We start from the raw sequence: 11,198 nt of genomic DNA, 5'->3' as shown, positions 1-11,198 counted from the left end.
ATAGTTATTATTTAATGTACTACAAGGCAAGCAGATGGCCATGAACACAATGCGCAAACATTCACTTGTCCTCCCATACAGCAAAACGCTTAATGTGGCATAATCACGGATGATAAAGACAATTCAGTAGCCTATTTGTCTTGTTGCTGACTCATACTGTATATTGAATTTGATATTTTAATAGCATCTTAATACATTAAGCCATGTTAAGTGTTTATGTTTTTCTACAGGAGGAAAACGCTTAGCGAGAGACTTTGCGCATTGCGTTCATATTCTGCTGTTCTGTGGCCACGGATTTGCGGGTCTTGTCTTTTTCTCCTACAGATGGCTTGCAGGACCCTGTACATTACGGTACAAAATTGGTTCTAATCGTTTAATCACCACCACAGCATCTAGTCTCCATTGGCAACACGCACGATTTGTGTCGATTAAGTGACGTCGCAGGTATTGGAGAGTGCAAGTGGCGATTGCAAGTGACTTCGTAATTTAGTTTCTTTTGTCTTGTCTTCACCACCTGGCTACTGTTGTAAAATGTTGAGAGATTCAAACAAAAAGAATAAATAAATAGAAAAAAAAAAACAAAAAAATAAAGACTGCAAGTGACGTCGCTAGCGGAAGTGCAAGTGTCTGAGAGTGCAAGTCTTAGAATGCAAGTCTGAGAGTGCAAGCGCAAGTCTGCAGCCAGACCCTTTTGAACTAATTAGGATCTGGGCACTTGATAATTGCAGACTGGTGCGTTTGATCAGGGTTGGAACTGAACTCTGCAGGAAGGTAGATCTCCTGGAACAGGGTTGGGCACCCCTGGGCTATATGATTGAAATAAAATTTTAGTTCAAAAACTTAAGTGCCATTGTTTAAAAAAAAATGCTTTATTGACTGACGTTTCATAGACATTCAGTTGTTTTGCTTTCAAATTTCATGCCATTTGTATGTATGTAATTTCACAGTATTTTCACCCCCTAAATTGCTACACTACTTGTGCAGTCACAGTTCTATAATGGTACGATTTACTCAAACTGATGACATTTTTTTATTTAATTTATTTATTTATTTATTTGTTTATTTATTTATTTTGGGTGACATTAAAATTATTTTTAGAATAATTGTACATAAATTATTTCTTAACTTTTTAACTGCAGGCATCAGTGGTGGACGAAGTACACAAATCAAGTACTTGAGTAAAAGTACAGATACGTATAATAAAATATTACTCCAGTAAAAGTACTCCTTTTTCAATTTTACTCGAGTGAAAGTACAAAAGTACTCGATTTTTTATGTACTTAAGTAAAAAAGTACTGATAGATAGATTTATTTAGCAATTTTATATTGGCTACTTAATTTAATTTTATATTGGCTACTTAATTTAATTTAATATTAGCACATTTTTTATAATCCTGCTGCTCAAAATACCTGGGATTTTCCCAAAATAACCACTATATGGAGTCAAGATATATTTTTGTTGTTGATATGGACTACGTTGACGAGAGTGATGTAGTAATGTTCACTGTGAAGCTTACATTGCGAAGTACCTGAGAAAACAGATCTGACCATCTGATTTTCACCAGTAATTTTAATGTTTAGTTTTTTTTTACCTAAAACATAGAGAAACTGATGTTGATGTGTCTGCATTCAAACATTTCAGTGGGCTTAAATAGATCACCCTTTACAGCAGATTTAATTCACAAACAACTGACAGGTTTGACCTAAATATTATTTTCAGTTACGATGTTTAATAGGGAGCCAGTGCAGTGTTGACAGAACCGGGCTAATATGGTCATACTTCGTGGTTCTAGTAAGAACTCTAGCTGCTGCATTTTGGACCAGCTGGAGTTTGTTTATTAAGCGTGCAGAACAACCACCCAATAAAGCATTACAATAATCTAACCTAACTGAAAAATCTAACTGTGTGCTATCTAGTTTATGAATTATAGATGCACACAGTTTAGCCCTTGCCTTCCACTATGTAAGGACAGCTTTATTCCTTTATGCCATATACACATAAAATGATAAATCTACATAGCCTGTGAGGATGCAATTAACTCAAGGGAAGTAAAAGGGAAAAGATTAAGAAATCTATATTTCAATCAAATAAGATTAAGGAACACCTGTATTTAGGTATTATTAATATCTTTATTGTAGTTTAAATTCCACAACTGAAAACACAATACAGTTTATACAATATATATCCAGAGAGCCTGAATTAATGGAGAATTGTCTTTACCAAAAAAAACAAAAAAACAGGACAAATAAAACCGAATAGAAATGACGGTTATGATCACTGCTTGTACAATGGATAAATACAGATTTAAAGATGGATTTGGTGAATCAAAGCAATGAGATATGATGAGATCAATCATGCAAGTAGCTTTGGATGAGATCCGATCAACGTATATGAGTGTATGATCTCAATGAAATGGGAGCTTTTAATGTCACAAGAGTGCTCGTATTTGTTCTTTGTCCTCTTATCCCACACATACACACTCTCCTGTTGAGAGATATCCATAAGCTCAAGCAGAAGTGCACACAATTCACAAAAAAACTAATATTTACACACTCATCTGTCACACACTTGTCCTGTTTGCTCTGCTGCTGTTGTAATAATAGTGGTTTGTATTATGGAGCAGCTCAGGGACATCCTGTGCCAAAACACTACACACACTGCCCCCATCAAATACAAAAGGCCTGTTTGTCTACATTTGTGTTAGTACGTACACGAAGTAGTGATGCATATTAAAACCTGAAGATAAACATCATGAAGTGTAGGGGGAAAAGGGTCAAACAAATGCTTGTTTTTGGATTAGCATACAAAGTTGTACTATGATACTAAGAAGATTTCATTAATTCTAAAAAATAAAATAAAAAAAAAGGTAGTAATATGGATCTAATACATATGAAATGATAAAACATGTTAATACAGCAAAAATAATAAACATAAAATATTTCTCTGGAATTCTCTGTATTGACCACTTTTGACAATCAAACTGTCCTTGTCACCGTTTAGTTCTGCCCTAGGACTTATATTTAAATATGTATTCTGTTGCATTGTTTCTTTCTTCATCTCCTAAATTCACTTCCTGTGTTTAGTTCCTTTTTCCTCTGTTACCTTACTTTGTCAAGTGGCTGCATCCAAAAGCTGAAATTTGTTGCCTGCGCAAGAAGCATACAGAGGTAGGAAGGCAACAAGGCATGTCCAAATCCATTGATTTTTGAAGACAGCATGGATGTATGCTTAATATCCCACAATTCTGTGCATTCCATTCTGTATATTATTCATATTATTAACATATTGGCTGTTTATTAGTGCTTATAAAGCACATATTCTGCATGACCATATTCTACATCCCTAATCCTACACAATACCTAAACAACTATGTTACTAACTATTAATAAGCAGCAAATTAGGAGTTTATTGAGGCAAAAGTCATAGTTAATGGTTTGTTAATAGAGAGAATTGGACCTTAAAAATAAAGTGTTAGATGTCATTTCTAATGAGAAATTAGTTCTGTAGTAATTAAATATTTGCTTAGCTCTCTCTGTTTTGTCATACTGAAGATCATTAAACTATTATGCTGCCTCAGAAGTCAGTACAAAATCAGTTTTGGAGACCTTCATGCACAAACGCTGCCTGCAAAGTCAGTGCCTGATAGGACAGCAAGAAAACAGCTCAGCTGCCAAAGCCTTCGAATGCAGCCAGTATGTTTTCATTTTGTTCCCTTTGGTTACTGATTATGTTCCTCACCTGTCTCTTGTTTAGTTCCTCATTTACCTGTGTATATTAGACTGTATTTGTAGCTTGAGTTTGTCAGTTATTGTTTAGAAAGCTGTTGCTCTCTTTTGTTTCTCCTGTGCCTTTGTGGATATTTTCGTTTTATTTAACTCCTGCTAAAAGGATGCCTATATATCTCTGCTCTCCTTCATCCATGCTGCACCATGATATTGCTAGTGTCATGTTTCAAAAGCACAGTGGTTTGCAAACCTGTCCTGGAGTAGGTTCTTGAAAACACCATATATGGTACATTAATGGTACTTCCCCAAATGATGCAAAATCCTAACAGAATATAAAGGAAATACTTGACACACTTTCACACAGCCCACTTTTATTAATGAAAAATTATAATCTTCTTAGAAAACATTTTAATAATGCGAAATATATATATTTTTAAAGAAACTATTTCACACACATCGAAACTTTCATAAAAATGTGTAGCTTCGTTCCTGTTATAATACAGTAATTAAAACAGTAATAAAATCAGGAGATGACTCGGATGCTGAGATGAGAAGGTAGTGAACAGTACTTGCCATTAGAAACCCGTAGCAGCTTAGTAGTGTCATAACATTTGCTTTCCTGTTTTTTGCATGTTTGTTACTTCATTTAACAAATCGTCAAAAACGTTTAATAATACAGTCACACTTTCTTCATATAAGTTAACAAAACTCTATATAAAGGCTTAAAACAAGGAAATAGGAGACAAAATGCCCTGTTGAGGGAACAAAAATATTGCAAATTTGTACATCCTCAGGCCTGTTGTGGTTTCTCTGTATAGTTACGACTACTGAGCGTCACCCTGCAGTCTTGCAGGGTCCGTTTTGTTCATGCAGTCTTTAAGACCGTCCTTCAGTTGGACCAGCTGCTCAGAATGGCTCGTTAGCGTCCCGTTGACCTGTGCCAGGAAGCTGTCTGAATGTCTCTCCAGCTCACCGCGGATTCTCTCAAGGTCATCGGCTAGCTCCCCCAGGCCGCCACACTGTCCTTCGACCTGCGTGATTCGACTTTCCACCCCCATCACTTCTTGCTGCATTCCCTGCGTTGTGCTGCGACAGCCCTGCAGCTCCCCGGCTAACCTCCGCCGCAAGCTCTGGAGCTCCGCCTTCAACTGGATCAGCCTCTGCTCCCCGGATCCAAGCATAGTTGCCTGTCGCTCCACCAGATCCGAGATTCCCTGCACCTGCGTGACCAGCCGGCTTTCCCGCTCCTGCCAGGTGGAATTCACCTGGCCGACTTCTCGAGCGAACAGGCTGACCGAATCACGCAGCCCTTTCAAGGTACGGTTGACAGAGTTGACGTTGATCTTCAGGAGTGTGATTTCCCCCTGGATGGAGCGTTCTCTGTCTTCCTGGGATAGCTGTGATAGGATACCCTGCAAGGTGCTGTTGAGATAGTCCAGTTTGTTTGAATGGACATCCAGGCGGTCCAGCATCTTCTTTTCTGTTTCCTTACAGTCCTCCACCTCAGTCTGGATGAGGGCCATCTCTGGGCCAGAGGCGAGGGAGCAGGCAGAGGTGCAAAGGAGCTCAAGGACGGACATCTGCTTCTGCATCCCATCTAAGTCAGCCTCCACCCTCCTCCGGATGCTATCGATCTCCGTCTCCAGTGCCGGCACCACTTGCCCCTCTAGCAACGCCGGTGCCGTGGCATTGCTCAACTCCTCAACTGCCACAAACAAACGTCGCTCCAATGTCTTTAGCTTATCGTCTAACAAAGAGTTAAACCCATCCAGGGAGCCAAACTCATCTCGGTGTCCGTGTTCAGAGGCGTTCATTTTACCCTCCATGTCCACCAGCCGGGTCTCCAGCCGGGTCTCGATGTGGAGCGTCTGGTCAGTCAGGTCCACTTGTAGCTGCCTCTGGGACTCAGTCAGTCCTGTAATTGAGTCCTCCAGCTGGAACATCCTCTGGGTCAGGCTGTTTATCTCGCCGCAGCAGCTCTCGGTTATCGTCAGACCCTGGATCTGTGTCTGCAGTTCACCTAGCTCTTTCCTCAAGCCCGTCTCACGGCCGTCCAGCGAAAGTTGGATCTGTTCTTGGCCTGTTAGGTGCTCTTTGTGACACTGCTGCTGAACCTAGGGACAGGACACAGGAAACCTTATTTTAACAACTGGAAGGATTAGGTGAAGCAATTTTGATCTGTTCGCAATCGCGTTCCGGGGGGTGGGGGGGTCCCCTCGGTCTGTTCGCTGCGGGGCCCGGTGCGACTGCACCAATTGCACTGCCCAAAGGATGGCCCTGACTTTAAGACATGCTTTTTTGGCTGTTAAATAATGGTGCAAATAACAGTAATTCGACGAGGGCAAATCTTAGTAAATCGTGTTGCATGATTCATTTTAATACTCTCCTCCCATAAATTTACCAATCGAAAGGGAAACTCCTACAAATGCATATTCAATAAGGTGAGTCGCAAAAATGACTATGTCCACGCCTTTTCAGCGCTAATTTCCCACTGCGTGTCTTTAGTAAATAGTGACAGTAGTTTTTTAACGCCAAATGAGGGTTTGCGCTGGGCTGCAGGCGCAAGATGATAGTAAATCTGGTCCTTAAATTAATAAATCCCAACTTATCTACTGTATATTATATAACTTATACTACCCAGGGCTCCAAAGTGTAAGAATTTCAAAATTACTGCATGAGTCATACAAAGAAAGAGCTTTGCAATATAGGCAATATGATGCAATAATGAATGCATGTGTGAATATTGATGTGTTAATCTAATCTACGGGAGAGTGAAGGTAATAACATTAATTAATAATTCATATTTGCAAGCAGTCTTCATTACAAATAACAAATGTGAGGTAGTTAATGTTCTGAATGTTCATGTTAATAATATTTGGCTATAACTATATTAACATTAAACTTAAAAAAAAAATGTATCAGCAAGTGTTCTTTTTTTGTCATGTACCTAAATTGTGTCATAATTTTTAATTCCGTTTTCAATGCCTGCTTGTGCATATCTACTGTATGCTGCACTGTGACACATTAATGAAGATTTCTTAAAAAAACAAATTGATAATAATAATAATAATAAATGAACAAATAAATAAATAAATACCATCCTTGTTTTGTTTTATTGTTTTTTTTTAAATAGCATTTATTAGAAAGGACTTATTTATATGTATGTGTGTATATATATATATATATATATATATATATATAATGTGCCCTTGTAATCTTAAATCAAGAAGCTCTTCTTTTATCAAGAAGCTTAGATCAAAATAGGAAAGAAAAGTCAGTAGCAATTTCTGGTACATGCTGACTTGAATTAGAACAAATACAAATGGCATCACTTACAACGCTCCAACTAGTTCTTGGCGTGAAGTTCAGTGATCATCTCACCTGACCGATTCTCTCATCACAGTGGCTCTCCAGACCCGTCAGTCTCCTCTCAAAGCCATCGAGGACATCTGCCCTCACCCCGGCCAATCTGGAGTCCAGAAGATCCTCTAGATGTCTCTGATCTGCAGGGACAGGTCTCCCTGTGGCCGTGTCAATCAGCTTCTTCAGCTGGCCATCGTGTCCCATCACCATCCCACGGATCTCGTCCAGCATGTCGCTCTTGGTCCTCAGCTCATCTTTGACCTCCATCACCCTTCCCACCAGCTCTCCAAAACCAGGGAGGTTCTCTTTGCCGTCTAAGCCATTCGGCGTGCCCTCTGGGATCAGCCCGAAGCCCACAGAGGTATCCAGCAGCCGCGGGACGCCACCTAGCAAGGTGGTCAGCATTTTCTTAGTGTCCTCCCGAAGAGAGACTCGCAGACGCTCCTCCATACCCATCACCATGCCGTTCAGGTTGTCCAGATCTTGAGAGAGTTTGCGAAGGTTTTCTTCAATGCGGTCTAAACGTTCACCAGAGACTCCCGCCTTCGGACCTTGGTAGAGGTGAGTAAGAGATAACATTTACAACTAAATTTAGGAAATTAGAAAGGCGTAGTTCAGGGCTTCCCAAACTGGGTTTGTAAGGGAACTGCAGGGGAGTTGTAAAAAGCTAATTATATCCAAATGTAAAACTAAAATAAATAAAAAAATTGGGCTGCACAATAATAACGTAAATGTGGCAAACTCCATATCTGCATGTGCTGTGAGTTTAACATGCATTTAGGAACGCAACATGCTCTAGGATTTATACCTTCACATAATTTCCAACATTTTTGTGCACAGAAGTTTACAGCATTTCAGAAGTATCATAAATAAATAAATAAATAAATAAATAAGAAAGAAAAAAAAAGAGGATTTAAAATGTTTAAAGCTTGAGAGTTAGAATTTTGAAAGTGATGAATTTAAAGACAAATATTATTATTGTAACTTTTAGTGAAAAATAAAATTATTATAATTATTATTCATGTTTATTTTACAGTACAGTTGTAATATGTTTCTCTCTTAAATTACATAATTTAGAGATAAAGCACAATGATAATAACATTATTATTATTATTATTTCATTTATTTATTTTGTGAATGTAATGTGGACTCAGCAACAAATTTATTAAGTATGTATGTATGTATGCATGGATTATTTTTTTTTTTTTACAAACCTGTTCATCAACAACAGAGAATCACGAATATGTGAATGTGTTACATTATTATTGATAATAATTAAAATCATAGGGTATTTCAAGAAAATATTTTGGATTTAAGAGGTTTGGCTAACAAAAAAGTTTGGGGAACCCCTGGAGTAGATTAAAACTAAATAATGTACAATTTTAAACTTCATTACTTTATAATAAACTATTTATTATACTTTACCCTACTGTTAACATTAATGGCAGTGTTCACAGTCAAATTACTAATGGTGGCACATTGGGAGTGTTGTGAGCTGTGTAATCTGCACTCACCATAACTTGTTTTCGGAGTTTCTGGTGGCAGGAATCCACTAGGGATGGGTTTGTTGTCAGGGTGACCTCCAGGAAAGGGGAATGGGATATTGGGATGACCCCTGTGGTAACCCTTCACCCCGGGCCGAGGGAAAGAGCCTTTTGGCATCATGGCATCGGGGTCAGAGGTCGGCCCATCGCCGCAGCTCTCTCCAGAGAAACCCGGGCAACAGCGCCACTCCAGTTCAGTGATGGTTTTATAACCGACTTTGTACTGTGGTTTAAAGAGTGTCCGATACCTGCGGGGGAAAACACGCTGAATGTCACAAACAGAATGAACTTCACACTTTCAGATGGAAATGCAGTTTGAGTATCTCACACGTTCACATCACAAGCTTCTGCTCTCTGACTGTGGCACTTGACAATGAACAGTTTTCTGAGCTGCCACTAGAGGGCAACTCAAGGACACAATAAAAATTGCTTGACTGCTTAAAACACCAACTCTGCAAATGGTATCAATCAGTGTATCACAATAGGAAAATAGCCTCTAACATGTATCATTTGTTGTTTTTTGAAATATCTGAGACTAACTTTTTCCTACTATTTAGATCAAAATTTTGTTGTAACTAAAATCACTCCACGTTATTCCATTCAAGATCCATAGTGCTTGACTTACATGAGCACAGGACATTTCTGTCCCCATATGCACTTGGTAGTGTACTCTGGTTTGACATATGTGGCCACTCCATCTTGCATTACACAGGTGATGTTCTTCTGGACAACGTAGGCACAGAAGTTCCTGTTATGAGGAAAGAGACACACAAAAATCGAAGTCTGAAAAAAAAAATGAGATCTTATTAGCAGGGTTACTAGTTTGATGATGGAATCGTGAATTTTGTACTTATAAGTACAATCACTTTTTCACCAGGCAATGTAACATCAACTACCCAAACATAGCGATAACGTTTAAATGATTTATAAAAGAATAGAATCATCTAAACAAAAGGCATTAAAAGAGTTCACCAGTTCGTTCCACAGTCCAAGCTGAACCTGCCATCAGTGTTCACTAAAACACATGCACTCACATCCGTTCAAACTTTTTCATCTGAAGTGCAGCTATAGCAACTGCCTAGAGTCCACAGCAAGAAACAACAGAGAGAGAGAGAGAGAGAGACTGGCAAATAGTATAGATTAAGCAGCGATAAACATTTTAAACAGTAGTATGCTTCATGATATCATTATATGGCATGTTTATTTTTGCAGCTTTCTTTCTTTCTTTATTCTAGATTTTGAGTAAATCTATTTTGAGTAACATTTCTTCATTTTTAACATTTTGATCAAATAATGACTCGAGATAGAAATCAAAACCATGGTTGATATTGCTAATGGATCATTCATGAGACTGAAAATAGAAGATCATGTTGTATGTTTTGCATTGTTGGACACAGTGTTTCTATTCAATGTACTTTGTTATATAGTAATATTGTTTAATACTGTAAAGCTGCTTTGACACAATCTGTACTGTAAACAGTGCTATATAAATAACGGTGACTTATTTCAATGGATATTCCATGCATAATAAAATATTTATACTGTGCAAAGTATAAATACTGCAGAATGCAAAAATAACATTAATAGACTGACCAGGTCATTGTTTTACCATTTTAAATTGTATATTGCCTTTTTTTATCATTAAAAAATATTATGTCACATGTTTTACATAATGTGTACTATATATATAATTTATAGTGCCCTTCCTCTTAACAACCGAAAATTCAGCTAACAAAAAAAATAAAAAAAAATCAAGTAAAAATAAAAAATAGTATGGTATATATACTTGTTTACTAACTTAAAAACTCAAATTCAGAGCCCCATTATACAGTAATTACACAGTTCAGCAGCTGTTGAGATCTGATTTATGGCTGTCTGATGCTATCAGCTGCGAAACAAACAGTTTTGTTAAAGTGATACATAAATAACACACAAGGAAACCCACATTTGGCCATAAATATGCACTGTACAGCCCACATGTACGTGTCTTAACTCACAGAGTGCCCATAGTAAGAAGAGTATCTGATTGAAGATCAGTCATGCGTTGCTGTACTGAGTTGGCATTTTCCAGTGAGCCTGGAGCAAAACTCAAAGTTCTGCTTGAGAGATCTGGACTGTTACAGAGCTTCAATCTGTTCAGAGTTCAGGTGTAGTGACCCCTGACATTAATGAATCTAATTACAAGTGTGGCTAGTGAACTAACCTATCTTGAAGTCTAGTGTGTCTTCACATTACTGTCTTAAAAATATGTACACTGCTGTTCAAAGGTTTGAGATCAGTAAGATTTTTAATGCTTTTTTTTAAAGAAGTCTCATATGCTCATTTGCATTTATTTGATCAAAAACACAGAAAAAAACTTTCTATGGAGCCCGTATTTATAATACATTATAAGGGTATTCTTAAGGCATTATAATGAATGCATAATGCATTATAAAAAAACGTATAATATGTTGTATCATCTCATGAATATTCATAAGAACAGTTTTAATATATTATAATATTTACTTATTTGTGGTTATAGCTTTTAAGAGTATGATGATTTATAACACAATGAACACATTGCAT

General features: G+C 37.7%; 1 protein-coding gene across 1 annotated transcript in view; it reads right to left on the bottom strand.

Moving 5' to 3' along the window:
• Positions 1 to 4,214: 4,214 nt before the first annotated feature.
• emilin3b (elastin microfibril interfacer 3b) overlaps positions 4,215 to 11,198 on the bottom strand; it is an 18,995-nt gene continuing 12,011 nt past the window's right edge. The window contains exons 2-5 of the mRNA XM_016548364.1: positions 9,259 to 9,381; positions 8,604 to 8,881; positions 7,108 to 7,640; positions 4,215 to 5,840 (exon numbers count right to left, since the gene is read on the bottom strand). Coding sequence (XP_016403850.1) covers positions 4,551 to 5,840; positions 7,108 to 7,640; positions 8,604 to 8,881; positions 9,259 to 9,381 — 2,224 coding nt within the window. The 3' untranslated portion in view covers positions 4,215 to 4,550. The remainder of the gene's footprint in view (positions 5,841 to 7,107; positions 7,641 to 8,603; positions 8,882 to 9,258; positions 9,382 to 11,198) is intronic.

This window comes from Sinocyclocheilus rhinocerous, unplaced genomic scaffold, assembly GCF_001515625.1.
Source record: "Sinocyclocheilus rhinocerous isolate Xijiao unplaced genomic scaffold, SAMN03320098_v1.1 scaffold554, whole genome shotgun sequence".
Taxonomy (NCBI): domain Eukaryota; kingdom Metazoa; phylum Chordata; class Actinopteri; order Cypriniformes; family Cyprinidae; genus Sinocyclocheilus; species Sinocyclocheilus rhinocerous.
This window is presented reverse-complemented; position numbering and strand designations above follow the sequence as displayed.